This window comes from Pseudophryne corroboree, chromosome 7 (assembly GCF_028390025.1).
Source record: "Pseudophryne corroboree isolate aPseCor3 chromosome 7, aPseCor3.hap2, whole genome shotgun sequence".
In the NCBI taxonomy this organism is placed as follows: Eukaryota; Metazoa; Chordata; class Amphibia; order Anura; family Myobatrachidae; genus Pseudophryne; species Pseudophryne corroboree.
The window spans coordinates 291,539,204-291,562,470 of record NC_086450.1 but is presented as its reverse complement, the minus strand read 5'-3'; the positions used below and the strand labels follow the sequence as shown (position 1 = coordinate 291,562,470).

The window sequence follows — 23,267 nt, the reverse complement described above, 5'->3', positions numbered from 1 at the left end:
ACAGGGGGAAAATTTCCAGGAAAAATGGTCAAGCCAGGAGGCTTGTCTGCACATAAACATTCTGGTATTAAGGGCTATTTACAACGGCCTTCTGCAAGCGGAACATCTTCTTCGGGGTCTGCCCGTCTTGATTCAGTTGGACAACATAACAGCAGTGGCGTACATAAACCGCCAGGGCGGAACAAAGAGCAGAGCGGCAATGGCGGAGGCCACAAAAGTTCTTCGCTAGGCAGAAAGACATGCAAGCGCTCTGTCAGCAGTCTTCATTCCAGGCGTGGACAACTGGGAAGCAGACTTCCTCAGCAGACACGATCTCCATCCAGGAGAGTGGGGTCTTCCTCAAGAGGTCTTTGCAGAAGTGACAAGTCATTGGAGAATTCCTCAAATAGACATGATGGCGTCTCACCTCAACGAGAAACTTCAGAGATATTGTTCCAGGTCGAGGGACCCTCAAGCAATAGCAGTGGACGCCCTAGTGACACCGTGGGTGTTTCAGTCGGGCTATGTGTTCCCTCCACTTCCACTCATTCCAAAGATGATAAATATCATAAGAAGAACAAGGGTTCAAGCAATACTCATTATTCCAGACTGGCCAAGGAGGGCCTGGTATCCGGATCTTCAGGAATTACTCATAGGAGATCCCTGGCCTCTTCCTCTACGAGAGGACCTGTTACAGCAAGGACCGTGCGTGTATCAAGACTTACCGCGGCTGCGTTTTGACGGCATGGCGGTTGCACGCCAAATCCTAGGCTGAAAAGGGTATTCCCAGTGAAGTAATTCCCACACTACTTCAGGCTAGAAAAGAAGTAACGGCGAGGCATTATCACCGTATTTGGAGAAAATATGTGTCTTGGTGTGAATCCAAGAAGCCTCCTACAGAAGAATTTCAGCTGGGGCGTTTTCTCCATTTTTTGCAAGCAGGTGTGGATGCGGGCCTAAAGTTAGGCTCCATTAAAGTACAAATTTCGGCCTTGTCAATGTTCTTTCAGAAAGAATTGGCCTCCCTTCCAAAAGTTCAGACCTTCGTGAAAGGAGTGCTGCACATCCAACCTCCCTTTGTGCCCCCAGTGGCACCATGGGATCTTAACGTGGTGTTGCAGTTCCTGCAGTCTCATTGGTTTGAACCTTTACATAAGGTTAAGCGCAAATTCCTCACTTGGAAAGTGGTCATGCTGTTGGCCTTGGCATCCGCAAGGCGGGTGTCTGAATCAACGGTTTTGTCTCAATGTTGCCAGAACGGCTCAGATTAGGACAATGAGGCTCTGTTTGTCTTGTATGATCCCAACAAGATTGGGGCTCCTGCTTCCAAGCAGACTATTGCACGCTGGATTTGTAATACGATTCGGCAAGCTCATTCTACGTCTGGATTGCCGTTACCGAAATCGGTGAAGGCCCATTCTACCAGAAAGGTGGGCTGATCCTGGGCAGCTGCCCGAGGGGTCTTGGCATTACGGCTTTGCCGAGCAGTTACTTGGTCGGGTTCAAACACCTTTGCGAAGTTTTACAAGTTTGATACCCTGGCTGATTAGGACCTCTTGTTGAGTCAATAGGTGCTGCAGCGTCATCCGCACTCTCCCGACCGTTCTAGAGTTTTGGTATAAACCCCATGGTTCTTAAAGCATCCCCAGCATCCTCTAGGACGTATGAGAAAATAGGATTTTAATACCTACCGGTAAATCCTTTTCTCTTAGTCCGTAGAGGATGCTGGGCGCCCGTCCCAGTGCGTACTGTATCTGCAGTTATTGGGTATGGTTACACACATGGTGTGTTGCGTTTAAGTCAGCCTGTTGCTGACGTTATTCATGCCGTGGCATGTGTTAGGCTGTTATTGGTTGTGTTTACACACAGGTTGTGTTGCGCTTTATGTCACATATTGCTGCATATTCTTCATGCCGTCGGCTGGTGTTCTATTGAATGCCACGTTCTGCGGCATACTCAGGTGTGAACTGGTAAGATGCTCACCGTGGTTTAACAATAAATTCTTTCCTCGAAATGTCTGTCTCCCTGGGCACAGTTACTTAAACTGGAGTCTGGAGGAGGGGCATAGAGGGAGGAGCCAGTTCACACCCATTCAAAGTCTTATAGTGTGCCCATGTCTCCTGCGGATCCCGTCTATACCCCATGGTTCTTGAAGCATCCCCAGCATCCTCTACGGACTGAGAGAAAAGGATTTACCGGTAGGTATTAAAATCCTATTTTCATCATTGTAGGACGATCCCGTCTTCACAAGAAACGAGCTTTGTCCATAGATGCTGATAAAGTGTCTGTGTCAGAAAATGACTGTAGTATGGACAGTTTCCATCTAGAATCAAATCTCTCCACATTGTCTGGTGATGAAGATGATGTTTCTGTGGTGGAAGAGATCTTGGTACGTGAGTATGAACTATTTGAGTATGAACTATTGACAGTGGGAACCTAGATTGGCAGTCTGACATATTGAGCAGCATGATTTTAAGTCTAGGAGAATGCAAGCATCACTGACTGGTGCACAGTCAGTACCATAGGACATGGCATCCTGACGAAAAGAAATAAGGCCACTCAGAGAATGAGAACATTATTTCACACTGTGCACATTTTTATTTTATTTTTCAACTTGGTCTGATTGCATATTTATACTTGGTACCAGGTTTCACATTCTTTCAGTTATGCCTAAGGGCGATGCCATCCAGATTAATTTATAGCTGGCATCCCTCACCTATTGCCAGGAGCATTCACTGAGAAGAGTTTGGGACTCAAATTTAAAGTTCATATAGAAACTGTCCAAAGTATATCCTTCCTATATTGAAAAACTAGCCAGACAAGTTATTACCTTATATTTTATAGATGAAAATTCTGTGTTATTTTGGAAAAAGCATACCCTAAATAAAGTCATGAATGGAAGACTAAAATATATTTATTGGTTAAAATGTTTTTCTTTTATTGGTATATAACATTTCTCTTACGTCCTAGAGGATGCTGGGGACTCCAAAAGGACCATGGGGTTTAGACGGGATCCGCAGGAGACATGGGCACACTAAAAAGACTTTAACTGGGTGTGAACTGGCTCCTCCCTCTATTCCCCTCCCCCAGACCTCAGTTAGATTCTGTGCCCAGGAGTGACTGGACACACACTAGGGGAGCTCTACTGAGTTTCTCTCGAAAAGACTTTATTAGGTTTTTTATTTTCAGGAAGACCTGCTGGCTACAGGCTCCCTGCATCGAGGGACTGGGGGGAGAGAAGTCAGACCAACTTCTTAGTTAAGGGCTCTGCTTCTTAGGCTACTGGACACCATTAACTCTAGAGGGTTCGATCACTTGGTTCGCCTAGCTGCTTGTTCCCGGAGCCGCGCAGTCACCCCCCTCACAGAAGAAAGAAGCCGGGTGAGTATTAGAAGATCAGAAGACGTCAGACGGCAGAAGACTTCAGTAACGGTACAGCGCAGGCTCCCACACACTTCACCAACGGCACTTACAGGGTGCAGGGCGCTGGGGGGGGAGCGCCCTGGGCAGCAGTTACTGGTGTCAGATTTAGCTGGCAGAAGGCATATTCGGTGCCCAGGATAACATTTTCAAATTTTAGCGGGGCTAAAGCGCTAGGAAGGGGCGGGGCTTAGCCGCACAGCTCGCCAGCGCCATTTTCTCTCTCCACAGCCGCTGCAGAGATGATGGCCCGGACCTCCAAGCTCCTTCCAAGTAAAAGGGAGCAAAACGGGGGGCACATGCTATTTGGTGCTTTTTGACTATTATATGGCAGCGCTAACAACATATTTTCTTGCTTTGTAGTATATGGGCGCTGGGGTGTGAGCTGGCATACTCCCTCTGTGTTTATCTCTCCGGGCTTCCCTGTGGGTCTGTCCCCTTGATTTGGCCAGTGTGAGTGTAGGTGTGTCGGTACTACGTGTCGACATGTCTGAGGGTTCCTCCCCGGAGGAAGTTACTGGGGGCGCAGAAAAGGATTTGGGAATGACTCTGTCGGCACAGCCGACTGCTGATTGGGTGAATATGTTGAGTACACTGAATGCAAATGTGACTTTACTGTCTAAAAGGCTGGATAAATCTGATTCTCAGACACAAACATGGAGGAAATCCATGGAGGACGCTTTGTCTCAGGTACAGACCGGTCACAGAAACGTTCATTTACCCAGATGGTAGATACAGATACCGACACGAACTCTGATTCCGTTGTTGATTTCAATGAGGCTACTTTACACCCAAGGGTAGTTAGGAGTATTCAGTACATGATTGTGGCTATTAAAGATGTTTTACATATTTCTGAGGAACCTCCTGTTCCAGATACAAGGGTTTGTTAATTTAAAGGGAAAAAGCCGGAGGTGAAGTTTCCCCCCTCTCATGAAATTAATGCTCTTTGTGAAAAGGCTTGGGAGTCGCCGGACAAGAGGTGGCTGATTCCCAAGAGAATTTTTATGGCATATCCTTTCCCCTCTGATGACAGGGAGAAATGGGAGTAGTCTACCGATGTCTACAAGGCTCTATCCCGATTGTCCAAGAAGGTGGCGCTTCCGTCCCCTGACACGGCTGCTCTCAAGGATCCGGCAGATCGCAAGCTGGAGACGACATTGAAGGCCATTTTCGTTAATACTGGTGCATTGCTCAGACCTGCTGTGGCGTTGGTATGGGTGAGTAGTGCTATTGCTAAGTGGGCTGATAATTTGGTTTCTGATATGGATACCCTTGATAAGGATAACATTCTTTTGACTCTTGGTTATATCAAGGACGCTGCCGATTACCTAAAGGATGCGGCGAGGGATGTTGGCCTCTTGGGATCCAGAGCCAATGCCATGGCGGTCTCGGCCAGGAGGGCGTTGTGGATTCATCAATGGAATGCTGATGCCGACTCCAACAAAAATATGGAAGCTCTCCCCTTTTAAAGGTAGTGTCTTGTTTGGTGACGGCCTTGCTGACCTAGTGTCTACCGCTACTGCGGGTAAGTCCTCTTTTCTTCCTTATGTTCCCACACAACTGAAATAGGCGCCCCATCAGCAGATGCAGTCCTTTCGGCCTAATAAATACAAAAGAGGTAAGGGTTCGTCCTTCCTCACTTCAAAGGGCAGAGGAAGGGGAAAGAGGTCGCCTGCAGTGTCATGCGCCCAGGACCAAAAGTCCTCCCCCGCCTCTACCAAGTCCACCACATGACGCTGGGGCTCCCCTGCGGGAGTCCTTGCCGGTGGGGTGCCGTCTCCGATTCTTCAGTCAGGTCTGGTTTCAATTGGCCCTGGATCCTTGGGTTTTAGACATAGTGTCCCAAGGGTACAAACTGGAGTTTCAGGAGATGCGCCCCCCCGCCGCTTTTTCAAGTCGGCCCTTCCAGTTTCTCTTCCGGAAAGAGTCGTGGTAAATGCTGCGCTACAAAAGCTGTGTCAACAGAGGGTCACTACTTTGCCTAGGAGTAAACTCCTTGCAAATAAAGAGGGGTGCTGTCTGCACCAATCAATGGAGACCACATAAATATATTAATAATAAAATTTCATATGGTCTATTTATTTAAAAACTCAAATATCACATATATATGCTGCAGCATAAAAAGTATTCAATCAAAAACCATGATTAGATGAACATCAGATCAATTCATATGCTTACATATTCCCCCAATCTACAATCCATGATTAATATAAGCCATAAAACAATCAATAAAAAACTTTATATATGGATATTTCTTATTAATGTCCACTGAACTGTATATATAGAGTGGTATGGGCTGATCTTCAAACACTAGGTGTTCATGTGTCCCCAAAATTGCTTAAGGTCTTTTTTAGGAATGTGTGCACACACTGATTTATATAATTAAATATTGCCATGCATATTTGCCATTCATATCACCTCCAGCTGGTTTCAAATTTTATGTTGATCCATGACTCCACTCCCTCTGCTGGTGCTTGTTCTGTTTAATGCAGACTATCTGGAGTATGAAATCTTATCACAGGCATCCACAGTGCTCCGGCTCCCTCCGCTGGTAGAACTGAGGAAGCTGCTGATGTGGTAGAAGGCGGAGAAACGCGTTTTTGAGGTGACTGAGTTAGGCTGTATCATCTCCATTCATTGCGATTTGGAATCCAGCACAGATCCACGGCATAATCGTCAGTGTACCTGCAATTGCGGCTAACTACCAGCGGAGGGAGCCGGAGCACTTTGGATGCCTGTGAAAATATGTCATACTCCAGATAATCTGCATTAAACGGAACAAGCACCAGCAGAGGGAGTGGAATCATGGATCAACATAAAATTTGAAACCAGCTGGAGGTGATATGAATGGCAAATATGCATGGCAATATTTAATTATATAAATCAGTGTGTGCACACATTCCTAAAAAAGACCTTAAGCAATTTTGGGGATACATGAACACCTAGTGTTTGAAGATCAGCCCATACCACTCTATATATACAGTTCAGTGGACATTAGTAAGAAATATCCATATATAAAGTTTTTTATTGATTGTTTTATGGCTTATATTAATCATGGATTGTAGATTGGGGGAATATGTAAGCATATGAATTGATCTGATGTCATCTAATCATGGTTTTTGATTGAATACTTTTTATGCTGCAGCATATATATGTGATATTTGAGTTTTTAAATAAATAAACCATATGAAATTTTATTATTAATATATTTATGTGGTCTCCATTGATTGGTGCAGACAGGAGTTTACTCCTAGGCAAAGTAGTGGTTCTAGGTAATATAAGGAATACACTTATCCTTATAAGTTGGGGCAGCAGCCTGTACCATCATTTAATTTCCATTTCTCGATTATTACCAGCGCTTGGGAGTGTGCACACTTGTTCGCACATTGGCCCTCATTCCGAGTTGTTCGCTCGTTAATTTTTTTCGCATTGCAGCGATTTTCCGATAACTGCGCATGCGCAATGTTCGCACTGCGGCTGCGCCAAGTAAATTTGCTAAGAAGTTTGGTATTTTACTCACGGCATTACAAGGTTTTTTCTTCGTTCTGGTGATCGGAGTGTGATTGACAGGAAGTGGGTGTTTCAGGGCGGAAACTGGCCGTTTTCTGGGTGTGTGTGAAGAAACGCTGCCGTTTCTGGGAAAAACGCGGGAGTGGCTGGAGAAACCGGGGAGTGTCTGGGCGAACGCTGGGTGTGTTTGTGACGTCAAACCAGGAACGACGAGCACTATACTGATCGCACTGGAAGAGTAAGTCTCGAGCTACTCAGAAACTGCACAGAAAAATCTTTTCGCAATATTGCGAATCTTTCGTTCGCAAATATGCTAAGCTAAGATTCACTCCCAGAGGGCGGCGGCTTAGCGTGTGCACTGCTGCGAAAAGCGGATTGCGAGCGAATAACTCTGAATGAGGGCCATTAGGTGGGGACAGGAGTGCATACATTTGGTGTCTTTTTTTGGTATCAACAGAGGTTCGTTGTGCCGTTCTATTTGAGCCTCTTTGTGGTCCCGAAGCCGGACGGCTCGGTCAGACCGATTCTGAACCTAAAATCCCTCAATCCATACTTGAAAACTTTCAAGTTCAAGATGGAATCTCGTCGTGCTGTGATTTCCAGTTTAGAAGGGAGGGATTTTATGGCGTCAGTCGACATAAAGGATGCCTACTTACACATCCCGATATATCCTCCACATCAGGCCTTCCTGAGATTTGCGTTGCAGGATTGTCACTACCAATTTCTGACGTTGCCGTTTGGGCTTTCCACGGCCCCGAGGGTTTTCACCAAGGTTATGGCAGAAATGATGGTACTCCTTCGCAAGCAAGGGGTCACAATTATCCCGTACTTGGACGATCTCCTGATAAAGGCGAGATCAAAAGAACAATTGCTAAGAAATGTGGAACTCTCCCTGTCGGTTCTGCGACATCACGGTTGGATTCTAAATTTGCCAAAGTCTCAGTTGATTCCGACAACTCTGCTGCCCTTCCTGGGCATGATCCTAGACACGGAGCTACAGAGAGTGTTTCTTCCGGAGTACAAAGCTCTGGAAATACAGACCATGGTCAAGGAGCTTCTGAGACCGCAAGAGTGTCGATTCATCAATGCACTCGAGTGCTAGGGAAGATTGTTGCGGCTTACGAAGCCATTCCGTTTGGCAGGTTTCATGCCCGGGTCTTTCAGTGGGATCTGCTGAACAAATGGTCCGGGTCTCACCCGCACATGCACCGGAAAATAAGTCTATCTTCCAGGGCCAGGATTTCTCTCCTGTGGTGGCTGCAAGGCTCTCACCTTCTAGAGGGACGCCGATTCGGAATCCAGGACTGGGTCCTGCTGACCACAGATGCAAGTCTCCGAGGCTGGGGCGCAGTCACGCAGGGAAGAAGTTTCCAGGGAAAATGGTCAAGCCAGGATTCTTGTCTCCACATAAATGTTCTCGAGTTAAGAGCCATTTACAACGACCTCCTGCAAGCGAAGAACCTTCTTCAGGGTCTCCCTGTCCTGATACAGTCGGACAACATAACAGCGGTGGCGTACGTAAACCGCCAAGGCGAAACAAGGAGCAAGGCGGCAATGGCGGAAGCCACAAGAATTCTCCACTGGGCGGAACAGCACGTGAACGCTCTGTCAGCAGTCTTCCTCCCGGGCGTGGACAACTGGAAAGCAGACTTCCTCAGCAGACACGATGTCCATCCAGGAGAGTGGGCTCTTCATCAAGAGGTACTTGCAGAAGTGACAAGGAGTTGAGGAATTCCTCTGATAGACATGATGGCATCTCGCCTCAACAAGAAGCTTCCGAAGTATTGTTCCAGGTCGAGGGACCCCCAAGCCTGGGCGGTGGACGCCCTGGTAATTCCGTGGGTGCTTCAGTCGGTGTATGTGTTCCCTCCGCTTCCTCTCATTCCAAAGGTGTTGAGGATCATAAGACGAACAAGGGTTCAGGCTATACTCGTCGCTCCAGATTGGCCACGGAGGGCCTGGTATCCGGATCTTCAGGAATTACTAGTGGAAGATCCCTGGCCGCTTCCTCTAAGAGAGGACCTGTTAATGCAGGGGCCCTGCGTGTTTCTGGACTTACAGCGGCTGCGTTTTACATCGTGGAAGTTGAACGCCAAATCCTAGCTCGGAAGGGTATTACCGGGGAGGTCATCCCCACTCTCCTTAAGGCTAGGAAGGTGGTCACGGCGAAACATTATCACCGTATTTGGAGAAAGTATGTGTCGTGGTGTGAAACCAAGCAGCTCCTGTGGAGGAGTTTCACTTGGGTCGTTTCCTCCATTTTTTGCAGGCCCATGCCTGCCTGCAAAAAATGGAGGAAATGACCCAAGTGAAACTCCTCCACAGGAGCTGCTTTGGTTTCACACCACGACACATACTTTCTCCAAATACGGTGATGCAGGCCTGAAATTGGGTTCCATCAAAGTGCAGATTTCGGCTTTATCTATTTTCTTTCAAAAAGAATTGGCCGGCCTTCCTGAAGTTCAAACTTGCGTGAAGGGAGTGCTGCATATCCATCCTCCATTTGTGCCACCCGTGGCACCGTGGGATCTTGAAGTGGTGTTGCAGTTTCTAATGTCTCACTGGTTTGAACCTTTGCGTAAGGTTGAGTTAAAGTTTCTCACTTGGAAAGTGGTCATGCTTTTAGCTTTGGCGTCTGCCAGACGAGTGTCAGAATTGGCGGCTTTGTCTCACAAGAGCCCATATTTGATTTTTCATGTGGATAGAGCGGAATTGAGGACTCATCCACAATTTCTGCCGAAGGTGGTTTCTTCGTTTCACATAAATCAACTTATTGTGGTACCTGTGGCTACGGATGCTGTGGCAGTCCCAAAATCGCTTGATGTTGTCAGAGCTTTGAAAATTTATGTCGCCAGAACGGCTCTTACTAGGAAAACAGAGCCTCTGTTTGTCCTGTATGCTTCCAACAAGATTGGAAATCCTGCTTCTAAGCAGACTATCGCACGCTGGATTTGTAATACGATTCAGCACGCTCATTCTTCAGCTGGGCTACCGTTGCCGAAGTCGGTAAAGGCCCATTCTACCAGGAAGGTGGGCTCGTCTTGGGCGGCTGGCCGAGGGGTCTCGGCATTTCAACTTTGCCGAGCAGCTACATGGTCGGCTTCAAACACTTTTGCTAGGTTCTACAAGTTTGATACCCTGGCTGATGAGGACCTCATGTTTGCTCAATCGGTGCTGTAGAGTCGTCCGCACTCTCCCGCCCGGTCTGAAGCTTTGGTATAGACCCCATGGTCCTTTTGGAGTCCCCAGCATCCTCTAGGACGTAAGAGAAAATAGGATTTTAATACCTACCGGTAAATCCTTTTCTCCTAGTCAATAGAGGATGCTGTACGCCCATCCCAGTGCGGACTGTTACTTGCAGTTGTATTGATACTGCTTATTTTCGTTTACACAAGGTTTGTGTATCAGTTATATTCAGCTTGTTGCTGTTGTTAGTTCATACTGTTATCTGGTTTCCTGCTGATCCAGTTGTAAGGTATGTTTGTGGTGTGGGCTGGTATGTTTCTCGCCCTTAGTTTCACAAAAATCCTTTCCTCGAGATGTCCGTCTCGCCTGGGCACAGTTCCTATAACTGAGGTCTGGGGGAGGGGCATAGAGGGAGGAGCCAGTTCACACCCAGTTAAAGTCTTTTTAGTGTGCCCATGTCTCCTGCGGATCCCGTCTATACCCCATGGTCGTTTTGGAGTCCCCAGCATCCTCACCGGACTAGGAGAAAAGGATTTACCGGTAGGTATTAAAATCCTATTTTCTGACCGTATGAGGGTCTTATTCATGTAGTCTACTACTGCTGTGATTTTTAGTTATCTTATATATACAGGTTCAGTATCCCATATCCAAATATTCCGAAATACGGAATATTCCGAAATACAGAATTTTTTGAGTGAGACTGAGATAGTGAAACCTTTGTTTCTGATGGCTCAATATACAGAAACTTTGTTTAATACACAAAGTTATTAAACATATTTTATTAAATGACCTCCAGGCAGTGTGTATAAGGTATATCTGAAACATAAATGAATTGGGTGAATGTACACACACTTTGTTTAATGCACAAAGTTATTAAAATGATATGCTAGAATGACCTTCAGGCTGTGTGTATAAGGTGTATATGAAACATAAATGCATTGTGTGCTTAGACTTAGGCCCCATCGCCTTGATATCTCATTTTGGTATGCAATTATTCCAAAATACGGAAAAATCCGATTTCCAAAGTACTTCTGGTCCCAAGCAATTTGGATAAGGGATACTCAACCTGTATATGTTGTTGTTGTTGTTGTTGTTGTTGTTGTTGTTGTTGTTGTTTGTTTGTTTATATTTTTAATTGAAATATAAAATTCCAGGTTTCATGGGGTATTTCAAAGAATGATATCCTCCCTATTAGTCTTGGGTTTATGCTTGTTTTTCCCTTAATTTATTTTTTTTGGCCATTGTATTGTTGTTTTTTAATTGTACTTTTCTGCAGCGGGGTACACTGGTATTCCACAGGGAATAACATTGGGGTGTAGAGTAGGATCTTGATCCGAGGCACCAACAGGCTAAAAGCTTTGACTGTTCCCAAGATGCTCGGCGCTGCCTCCTCTATAACCCCGCCTCTGTGCACAGGAGCTCAGTTTGTAAGTTGGTGCCTGCAGTGCAGGCAGCGAACAGGCAGGCCTGCTCCAGCAGCCCTAAGAAGAGCTATTTTAAAGAAGATAGAAGACTTCAAGGGCTGCAGCAGAGGCACTCTAGTGCTAGATATCATTCTGATATCTCCTGCTGCAGCTCCATCACCTCCCCCAGCAGCGCTGTATACTCCCGCATCCCTGGTTTACGGGTACTTACAACGGAGGCTCCGGTTCTTCACCCAGGGCACACACGCTAACCGAAGTTCTCCGGGATCGTGTGGCCGCACTCAGGGAGAGGTAAGAGGGTCCCCCAGGTGGGACCCGCTGGAAATCGCAATCCAGAGCGCCCATTAGGAGGCAGGCCACGCGCGCTGGCGTGGACACTGTGGCCGTACAGGGACCCCACTAGACCACCAAGGCAAGGGCACAGGTCGGATAAGGCTATAATCCATTTTATTAAGGCCCGCAGCACCCGGTGGTGAAGTCCAGCAAGGGGATAAGGCTCTGGCCTGTAGCCCCTCCCCCAGCAGCCCCATGACGCCATTTAGAGTAAATGTTCCCACCCTGGAGCTGCATCTCTCTCTCTCTCTCTCTCTCTCTCTCTCTCTCTCTCTCTCTCTCTCTCTCTCTCTCTCTCTCTCGCTCCCTCCCTCCCTGTCAGCGTTTAGACGCCATTATACACAGCTGTGCTGATTCTGGGGCTGCTGGGTGTTGCCTCCTCTGTAAAGCCGCCTGCATCATAAGTGCTGTGCATTTACAGGACACTGAAGTATTTTACATGTTGTTTAGACAGTGTTAGTTAAGAACAAGTGCATTGATATATCTGTTTATATACATAGCCTTAGTCAGTAATAGTATTGCTAGTCCAGTGCAGTTTTATTGTTTGTCATAATTCCTGCATTGTACATGTGACTGTGTAAGTGAATATAGCTGCTGGGTGATCTCTACTCCTGTAACTTGAGGGGGCTCCGTGCGTCAGGGTTATTAGATAATATAGGTATTTCTCTTAACTCCTAGAAGATGCTGGGGTCCACATTAGTACCATGGGGTATAGATGGGTCCATTAGGAGCCATTGGCACTTTAAGAGTTTGAGAGTGTGGGCTGGCTCGTCCCTCTATGCCCCTCCTACCAGACTCAGTTTAGAAAATGTGCCCGGAGGGGCCGGTCACAGCTAGGGGAGCTCTACAGAGCTTCTTTGGTAAAAGTTTATTTTAGAGTTTATTATTTTACAGGGAGGCCGCTGGCAACAGCCTCCCTGCAGCGTGGGACTAAGGGGGGAAGTAGTGTCCGCCCTGCGAGGTCTGAGCCACTATCTCCGCTGACAGGACACTGAGCTCCTGAGGGGATAGAACGTTCCCCGCCACAGGGGATCGCTCACCCCGGCAGCATGCCGCCAACCCCTTACAGAGCCAGAAGATCAGTAGCGAGTCATTCACCGCCCCCCCTAGCAAGCGGGGAGCTGGTGTGAAGGTGGCGGCAAAAAGTATGGTACTGCGCTTCGGGGCTCAATGGTACATAGTGCGGCGCTGTGAGGGGCGCCCTGAGCCAGCGCCTACACCCTACACTGACCTCTACAGCCTGTCAGGGTCCCGGGATCGCTTCCAGCATGAATCCTTAGGCCAGTATAATCTTCTGAAGAGTGGGAAGACAGCGCCATTAAGGGGGCGGAGCTTCTCCTCAGAGCGGACCCAGCATTCAGCGCCATTTTCCTGCCTGCAGAAACGCCGTCAGTGAAGAGCAGTCCCTCCAGAGCAACTCCATCTATCTCTTACGGTACCAGGGGGTTGTAGAAAGTGTGTGTGGGGGGGGGGGGGGGGGGGGCGCGGAGTCTGTAAAGACTGTGTAACCTATTAAGGTTCACAGTCAGCGCTGGTTGTGGTCTCCCTATACCTTGAAAGCGCTGTGTGTGGGTTGGCTCCAAACTTTGTGTCTCTCTTGCCTTTCTTGGGGGTGAAACTCTGTCTATCCTCCCCTGTGTGTGGAGTGTTTGGGGCCTCCTTTTAGCTATGTCCAGGGACTCTGTGTCATATGCTGCAGAGGACATGTCCTCTCAGGATGATCTCAATCCATGTAATCAGGATTGCACTGTTTTAGCGCAGATACCAGCAAGGGAGCCTGAATGGTTATCCTCTATCAAATATATGATTTCTTATGTTTCTATTAGGGTTGCACAAAGTGAATCTGCAAGTCAGGTTTTACAGACCTCTATCGCAGTTTGGTCTGGTTCTGTTACCTCAGATCCCCCTACTGTATGTTCCCACAAACGTGCTCTAGCCCAGATTATGCAAGATGACACGGATACCGATTCTGACATGGCAGGCGGTGATGGGGACGTGCTCAGGGGGGCCGCATCTCTTACTAAAGGGGTGCAGTTGATGATAGAGACCATTAGAGATGTGTTGAATATTGCTGATACAACACCTGAGCAGGTTGAGGAGGCTTACTTCACTGATAATAAGAAAGCCTTGCTAACCTTCTCTGCGTCCAAAAGAATTAAATGCTATTTTTGAAAAAGCATGGGAAACCCCAGAGAAAAATTCCAGATCCCTAGAAGAGTTCTGGTAGCTTTCCACTTCCCTGAGGAGGATAGAAAGAATTGGGAAAACCCACCCATAGTGGACGCGTCTGTATCCAGACTCTCGAAAAAGGTGGTTTTACCTGTCCCAGGATCTACCGCCTTAAAGGAGCCTGCTGATCGCAAAATTGATACTACGCTCAAATCCATATACATGGCTTCAGGGGCGATACTACGTCCTACTATTATTGCCTGTGCATGGATTTCCAAAGCTATAGTAAAGTGGTCAGGCACATTACTTGAGGATTTGGATACAATGGATAAGTGACGTTGAATTGTTTTTATGTAACATTCAGGATTCTACAGGATTTATGGTGGAATCCATGAAAGACCTGGGTTCAATGGCTGCCGGAATATCTTCCATGTCTGTCTCAGCTCGCCGAGGCCTATGGCTGCGCCAGTAGTCTGCCGACGCGGAATCCGGGAGAGGTGTGGAGACCCTACCCTACACAGGTCAGGCTCTCTTTGGGGAAGCGTTGGATGCGTGGATCTCCACGGCTACAGTGGGTAAGTCACCTTTTCTCGCCTCAGCTGCACCTGCTACGAATAAACCTTTTTCTTCGACTACATCACAGTCCTTTCGGGTTGCTAAAACAAGAAAGGCCAAACCGTCCAACACCTTCTTTAGAGGAGGTCAACCAAAATCTAAGAAACCTGCTGCTGCAGGTTGCCAGGAACGGAAGCCTGCTTCAGGTACGCTAAAGTCCTCAGCATGACGGTGGACCGCGCGGTCTGGAGGTAGGGCCGGTGGGGGCGAGACTCAGACATTTCAGTCACGTCTGGGTGTCGTCCGGCCTGGATCCCTGGGTTCAAGATATTGTGTCCCAGGGGTACCGGCTGGAGTTTCAAGATCTCCCTCATCACCGTTTTTTTTAAATCAGGCTTGTCAGCTTTGCCGGCAGACAGGGCTACCCTACAGGGCGCCATCCAGAAGTTGATGGAGGCACAGCTTATTGTACCAGTTCCTCCCCAGATGCAAAACAAGGGTTACTATTCAAACCTTTTCGTGGTACCGAAACCGGATGGTTCGGTCAGGCCCATTCTGAACCTAAAATCACTAAACCCCTTTCTGAAGGAGTTCAAGTTCAAAATGGAGTCTCTAAGGATGGTGATATCAGGTCTGGAGGAGGGGGAATTCTTGGTATCCCTGGAAATCAAGGATGCATACCTCCACATTCCGATTTGGCCGCCGCATCAAGCTTATCTCCGATTCGCACTGGTGGACTGTCATTTTCAATTCCAGGCCCTGCCATTCGGCCTCTCCACAGCACCGAGGGTATTCACCGAGGTGATGGCGGAAATGATGGTTCTACACCGCAGACAGGGGTGAACATAATTCCATATCTGGACGATCTGCTGATAAAGGAGAAGCTGTTACAGTCCATAGCTCTCACGACCCAGCTTCTCAGGGAACATGGTTGGATCCTGAATCTTCCAAAATCACATTTGGAACCTACCAGGAGGTTGTCATTTCTGGGAATGATCCTCGACACGGAAGTGCAGAGGGTGTTTCTTCCAGAAGAAAAAGCGTTGGTGATACAAACAATGGTCCGGGATGTCCTGAAGCCAGCCCGGGTGTCGGTTCATCGGTGCATTCGCCTTCTGGGAAAGATGGTTGACTCTTATGAGGCTCTGCAGTACGGGAGATTTCATGCTCTGTTCTTCCAACTGGATTTCCTGGACAAATGGTCGGGATCTCATCTACACATGCACCAGAGAATACGTCTATCGCCAAAGGCAAGGATCTCACTCCTCTGGTGGCTGCAATTGCCTCTCCTTCTGGAGGGCTGCAGGTTCGGGATTCAGGACTGGATCCTTCTAACCACGGATGCAAGTCTCCGGGGCTGGGGCGCAGTCACTGAAGGGGAAACCTTCCAAGGACGGTGGTCAAGTCTGGAAGCCGGCCTGCCGATAAACATTCTGGAACTAAGAGCCATCTACAACGGTCTTCTCCAAGCGGCCCATCTTCTGAGAAATCGGGCCATTCAAGTGCAGTCAAACAATGTAACGACAGTGGCTTACATAAACTGACAGGGCGGAGCGAAGAGCAGAGCTGCAATGTCAGAGGTAACAAGAATCATCCTCTGGGCAGAAAAAAACGCGTTGGCTCGGTCAGCAATCTTCATTCCGGGAGTAGACAACTGGGAAGCGGACTTCCTCAGCAGACACGATCTCCATCAAGGGGAGTGAGGGCTCCATCCGGAGGTGTTCATGGAGGTAACAGATCTTTGGGGTGTACCTCAAATAATGTCCTCTCGTCTCAACAAGAAGCTTCGGCAATATTGTTTCAGGTCGAGAGACCCACAAGCCGTGGTGGTGGACGCCCTAGTGACTCCGTGGGTGTTCCATTCTGTGTACGTGTTTCCTCAACTTACACTCATTCCAAGAGTTCTAAAACTCATAAGGAGAACAAGAGTTCAGGCAATCCTCATTGCTCCGGACTGGCCAAGAAGGGCTTGGTACGCGGATCTTCTGCTAGAAGAGCCGAGGCCTCTTCCTCTTCGGGAGGACCTGCTGCAGCAGGGGCCGTTCGCTTATCAAGACTTACCGCGGATACGTTTGACGGCATGGAGGTTGACTGCCAGTCATTCCTACCCTGATACAGACTAGGAAAGGAGTAACGTCTAATCATTACCATCGCATTTGGAAAAAATATGTTTCTTGGTGTGAATCCAAAAAGTTTCCTACGGTGGAGTTTAAACTTGGATGGTTTCTCCTCTTCCTCCAAGCAGGTGTGGATATGGGCTTGAGATTAGGTTCCGTAAAGGTCCAGATTTCGTCCCTATCCATTTTCTTCCAGAAACAGTTGGCTGCCCTCCCTGAGGTTCAGAGCTTTCTGAAGGGAGTTCTGCACATCCACCCTCCCTTTGTGCCGCCTGCGGCGCCCTGGGATTTTAAAGTGGTGTTGCATTTCCTCTAGTCGGACTGGTTTTAGCCTCTACAGGAGGTTGAGGTCAAGTTTCTCACGTGGAAGCTGTCACTTTGTTGGCCTTGGCTTCTGCTAGATGTGTGTCGGAGTTGGGGGCTTTGTCATGTAAAAGCCCATACTTGTTCTTCCATGAAGATAGAGCTGAGCTCCGGACACGTCCGCAGTTCCTTCCGAAGGTTGTGTCTTCATTTCATATCAACCAACCTATTGTGGTGCCAGTGCTACTGACTCCTCAGTTTCATCAAAGTCCTTGGATGTTGTAAGGGCTTTGCAAATCTATGTGAAGAGGACTGCTCATCACAGACGGTCGGACTCTCTGTTTGTCCTGTATGATCCCAATAAAATTGGGTGTCCTGCTTCTAAGCAGACGATTTCTCACTGGATCAGGTTCACTATCCAGCATGTGTATTCTACGGCAGGCCTGCCGTGTCGTACATCTGTTAAGGCCCACTCTACTCGTAAGGTGGGTTCTTCCTGGACGGCTGCCCGGGGTGTCTCGGCTTTACAACTATGCCGAGCGGCTACTTGATCAGGGTCGAACACGTTCGCAAAGTTCTACAAGTTCAATACTTTGGCCTCTGAGGACCTAAAGTTTGGTCAATCAGTTCTGCAGGAGCCTCCGCGCTCTTCCTCCCGTTCTGGGAGCTTTGGTACATCCCCACGTACTAATGTGGACCACAGCATCCTCTAGGACATATGAGAAAATAGGATTTTAATTGCCTACCGGTAAATCCTTTTCTCGTAGTCCGTAGAGGATGCTGGGCGCCCGCCCAGCGCTTAGTGATCCTGCAGTGGTTACTTAATTCAGTACTGCTTAGTTCTTGGTAAGTACTGTTTCGTTACTTGGTAAGTAATATTGTTCAGCCGTTGCTGCTGATTCAAGCTAGTTAGCTTGGTTTGCCTTGTGTGGGAGCTGGTATGAATCTCGCCACTATCTGTGTAAAATCCTTCTCTCCAAGATGTCCGTCTCCTCGGGCTCAGTTTCTAGACTGAGTCTGGTAGGAGGGGCATAGAGGGAGGAGCCAGCCCACACTCTCAAACTCTTAAAGTGCCAATGGCTCCTAGTGGACCCATCTATACCCCATGGTACTAATGTGGACCCCAGCATCCTCAACGGACTACGAGAAAAGGATTTACCGATAGGTAATTAAGATCCTATTTTCACAGGATATACGTATTTTGTATTTTTCTCTCTTGTGTTTTTCAGTCACATTTTACCTCAGAAATCCTCTGTTTGTGCTGTTACACTGCACAGGGTGTTTGTGTTAGGTATTCTATCTCCTGACATTGTACTGTGTCGCCCGTGGTTTACACTTTCATGTTATGTCAGCTACAGGGGGCTATGGGTCTGGGACTGATTCCGCCGTGCGCGGTTATGATGTCCAAGATGCATTTGAGGATAACATGGCTGCGGAGGGTTCAGGTTTTAGCGGTTCTGTACCCCCCAGTCAGTTTGTAACAACGCGGGCACATCAGGGCACACCCTGGTCTGCCTTTTCTAATTTACTGACTACGCTGATAACTAGACTTTCGCCCCCTATGGGACCTCCTGTTCCTTATCAGCCTTATATGGTCCCTGCGGGTGATCCTCCATGGATAGATACTCTGTCCACTCAGTTACAGCACTTGAATATCTCTTTGGATAAACGTATTCCTGACCCTGTCCTGCCTAAGACTAAACATAAGAAGTCCTCTAAGCGGGCTGTTACTTCCTCTCAATTCACGCATGTTCCAGATACCTCTTCCGATGAAGATGGCGTGTATGCTGACCCCACAGACTCTGATCATGACGTTTCTGATGGGGAATCTGTTTCACAGGGGATGTTCCTGATCTCTTAGAGGCTATCAGGCTCATTCTGCAGATTGATGATGATCCTGAGCCTGCTACTAAATCTAAGAAACCGGACAAGTTCAAATGTCAGAAGGTTACTAAATTGGTCTTGCATCATTCTGACCACTTGGTTGACATACGTCAGGAATCCTGGGAGAACCCAGGAAAGAAATTAACCCCGCACAAGAAGATGCTAGCCCGCTATCCCCTTGCGGCAGAATTGAGTAAAGATTGCGAAACGCCACCGCCGGTGGACTCGCAAATCGCTCTGCTGGTGGTGTCATCTGCTCTGCCTTTCACTACCGTCACTTCTCTCCAAAGAGCCGATGGATAAGCTTATGGAGAGCTGCTTAAAAGCTATGTATACCCTTGCAGGGGCTGCGCATAGGCCCACCATTGTGGCTACTTGGGCCGCAGAAGCTATTGAGGCGTGTGCTCAGAAAATGGAGGCTGAGTTTCCGTCTGATTTTCCTGAACATGTCAGACAATGTCTCTCTTATATTGTCACGGCATCTCGTTAAGGCTGCTATGTCATCCATTTTGGCTCGCCGTATTCTCTGTTTACGGTCCTGGTCGGTGGACTTGGATTCTAAGAAAGCCCTGGAGGTGCTCCCGTTTAAAGGAAACATCCTCTTTGGTGAGGATCTCAACAAGTTTTTCGCTGACTTGGCGTCTGCTAAGACTGCATGTCTACCTAGTACTACTCCTTCGGCCCCGAAGGCTAAGAGTAGTTCCTTTCGCCCTCTGGGTAAAGCAAAGGGTCAGGTGTACCCGAAACAATCTCGCACTTCCAAAACCACCAAGCCTAAACGTGCCTGGGCTTCCCGTCAGCCTGCTTCCAAATCTGACAAGCCTGCAGCATGACTGGGCAGGCCTCCCCCTGGGGGATCCCAGGGTGGGAGGCCGACTTCTACAGTTCATCCAGGTATGACTGAAGACCACTTCAGACGCTTGGGTATGGGAAGTCGTCACTAACGGATACGCTATATTCTTCATGACACGTCCCCGCCTCACTGTTGCCTGACGGACATCCCTTCGTATCAGGTGAGGGCAACAACTCTCCATTTAGTGGTACAATCCCTCCTGGACACCGGAGTGGTAGTGCCGGTGCCTCTGGCTCAGGCACTGGCACTAGCAGGCAGAATGAGCCTGATATCCTCTATTCAACACTGTTCCTAGTCCCCAAACCGAATGGTTCCTCCCAGCCCATTCTCAACCTCATATCTTTGAACAAGTTTGTGAGGGTCTCCAAGTTTCGTATGGAGACCCTTCGCTCTATTGTCCTGGCTTTGGACCCAGGAGACTATATGGTATCCCTGGATATACAGGATGCTTACCTGCATATCCATATTGCCATGTCACATCAGCAATACCTGCGGTTTTTATATTGGCAATCTCCATTATCAATACTGGGCCTTACCATTTGGTCTGACCACGGCTCCGCAAATTCTCACCAAAGTCATGACAGTTATGATGGCTTCACTCCGCCTTTGGGGCATCTGGATCCTGATGTATTTGGATGACCTGTTGATACTGGCCAATTCCCCAGAAGATCTCCGATCTCCTCCGTCATTTGGATCTGACGGTCCAATTTCCGCAAGCCCACGGGTGGCTCAACAACTGGAAGAAATCATCCCTGGTCCCTGCCCAGAGCATGGTGCATCTAAGAGCGTTGTTGGATACACACAACCAGAGGTTGTTGTTTTTTTGAGAAAGTCCTGAAGCTTCAGAACAATGGGCCTAATTCTGAGTTGATCGCAGCAGCAAATTTGGTAGCAGTTGGGCAAAACCATGTGCACTGCAGGATGGGCAGATATAACATGTGCAGAGAGAGTTAGATTTGGGTGGGGTTTATTCAAACTAAAATCTAAATTGCAGTGTAAAAATAAAGCAGCCAGTATTTACCCTGCACAGAAACAAAATAACCCACCCAAATCTAACTCTCTCTGCAAATGTTATATCTGCTCCCCCCCTGCAGTGCACATGGTTTTGCCCAATTGCTAACAAACTTGCTGCTGCGATCAACCCAGAATTAACCTCAATATACGTTGCTTCCTCTCTCGTCCACTTATGTCGATACACTTGACGATGCGAGTACTAGGCCACATGATCTCCTTGTGTCCGGTGGTCCGTCTGTCACTGACCTGGTGGCTGCAGGACCACCGATTGGGCAGGGGTCGTCCCTTCTGGATCTCCAACTGGGTCCTTCTGACGACAGATGCCAGTCTAAAGGGGTTGGGGCGCGGTGTTGGAGCAACACTCTCTTTAGTGTCGGCGGACCAGGGAGGAGTCTCTCCTCCCGATAAACATTCTGGAATTGCGGGCAGTGTTCAATGCTCTGAAACTGGCCCAGCATCTGGTACTGAACAGGCCTGTTCAAATACAGTCAGACAACACCACCACGGTGGTGTACATAAATCATCAAGGCGGCACTCGAAGCCGCATGGCAATGATGGAAGTGTCAAAGATTCTTCATTGGGCGGAACGCCATCTGCCAGCCATATCAGCAGTGTTCATTCCAGGGGTCCTCAACTGGGAAGCGGACTACCTCAGTCGTCAGGACGTACACGCCGGAGAGTGGAGCCTTCATCCAGAAGTATTTAAACTCCTAGTGGACAAGTGGGGCCTACCAGATGTAGACCTGATGGCGTCTTGACACAATCACAAAGTTCCGGTCTTCGGAGCAAGAACAAGGGATCCTCAAGCGGCGTTCGTGGACGCACTGGCAATTCCATGGAACTTTCGGCTGCCGTACGTGTTCCCTCCGGTGTCACTCCTGCCCAGAGTAGTGAGGAAGTTCAAGCAAGAAGGCGGAATCCTTCTTCTAATAGCTCCAGCGTGGCCCGGATGGCGTTGGTTCTCAGACCTGCAGAGTCTCTCGCTAGAGCAGGGGTGGGGAACCTCCGGCCCGCTGGCCGTATAAGGCCCGCAAAGCCGTTTGGTCCGGCCCACCAGCTTGTGTCAGTGAGACACGCTGCCGCTCAGTCTGGCGGCAGCGTATCTCAGCTGTCAGAACAGGGAGGAGAGCGCGGCTGTCGGGTGGGAGCGGCGGCGTGTATGACTTGAAACCAGCCGCCGGTTCGTGAGCCAATCAGAGCTCGCGGACCGGCAGCCAATCAGAAGCCGCGGCTGCCGGTCTGCGAGCTCTGATTGGCTCTCGAACCGGCGGCTGGTTTTTCAAGTCCTACATGCCGCCGCCTTCCAACATAGCTGCGCTCTCCTCCGTGTCCCGCCGAAAGCAGCACGGTAAGCAGCACGGAGGGGGGGGGGGCCAGGGCATCTGTATACCTGGCACTGTGGGGGGCATCTGTATACCTGGCACTGTGGGGACATCTGTATACATGGCACTGTGAGGGGCATTTGTATACCTGGCACTGTGAAGGCATTTGTATACCTGGCACTGTGAAGGCATTTGTATACCTGGCACTGTGAGGACATCTGTATACCTGGCACTGTGAGGGGCATTTGTATACCTAGCACTGTGGGGGCATCTGTATACCTGGCACTGTGGGGGCATCTGTATACCTGGCACTGTGGGGGCATCTGTATACCTGGCACTGTGGGGACATCTGTATACCTGGCACTGTGGGGACATCTGTATACCTGGCACTGTGGGGACATCTTTATACCTGGCACTGTGAGGGGCATTTGTATACCTGGCACTGTGGGGGCAATTGTGGATTGGCACCGCACTATTGGGAGCATATGTGTATCACGTGCCATTTTAACTGGCCACACCCATTTTTTGGGCGCACGCAGACCTACTGGGGGGCAGGGTAATTTTTAAGTTGAGAATTTTTGGATGGCCCCCGAAGGATTTTATAAATATCCAAATGGCCCTCGGTAGAAAAAAGGTTCCCCACCCCTGCGCTAGAGCATCCTCTTCTGCTTCCGCACGACCAGACCTCCTCGTTCAGGGCCCTTGTGTTTACCAGGATTTGGCCAACTGACGTTGACGGCGTGGCTCTTGAAGCTTCCGTACTGAGGGCCAAAGGATTTTCTGAGGCGGTCATTCAAACTATGTTGAAGGCTCGTAAACCGGCTTCTGCTCGGATTTACCATAGGATTTGGAATTCTTACTTTGCTTGGTGCGCATCTAACAATCATGACGTTTACAAGTTTAGCACGGGCAAACTTTTGGCCTTCCTACATCAGGGCTTGGACTTGGGCCTTCGGCTGGCGTCCCTCAAGGTTCATATTTCTGCATTGTCGGTATGGTTTCAGAGAAAAATTGCGACTCTGCCTGATGATCATACATTCACTCAGGGTGTTTTACGGATTCAACCTCCCTCTGTCCCACCTGTGGCTCCTTGGGATTTGTCGGTGGTTCTGGAGGCTTTGCAAGAGTCTCCATTTGAACCTCTTGAATCTGCGGACCTTAAGTGGCTTTCCCTCAAGATCTTGTTTCTGCTGGCTAA

At 48.6% G+C, this 23,267-nt stretch overlaps 1 protein-coding gene across 3 annotated transcripts in view; it reads left to right on the top strand.

Annotated features, from left to right (window-relative positions):
* GTF3C1 (general transcription factor IIIC subunit 1) overlaps positions 1 to 23,267 on the top strand; it is a 489,121-nt gene that overhangs the window by 109,536 nt on the left and 356,318 nt on the right. For all 3 annotated transcript variants that reach the window (XM_063934225.1, XM_063934223.1, XM_063934224.1), the window contains one exon: positions 2,211 to 2,368. In XM_063934225.1, coding sequence (XP_063790295.1) covers positions 2,211 to 2,368 — 158 coding nt within the window. The remainder of the gene's footprint in view (positions 1 to 2,210; positions 2,369 to 23,267) is intronic.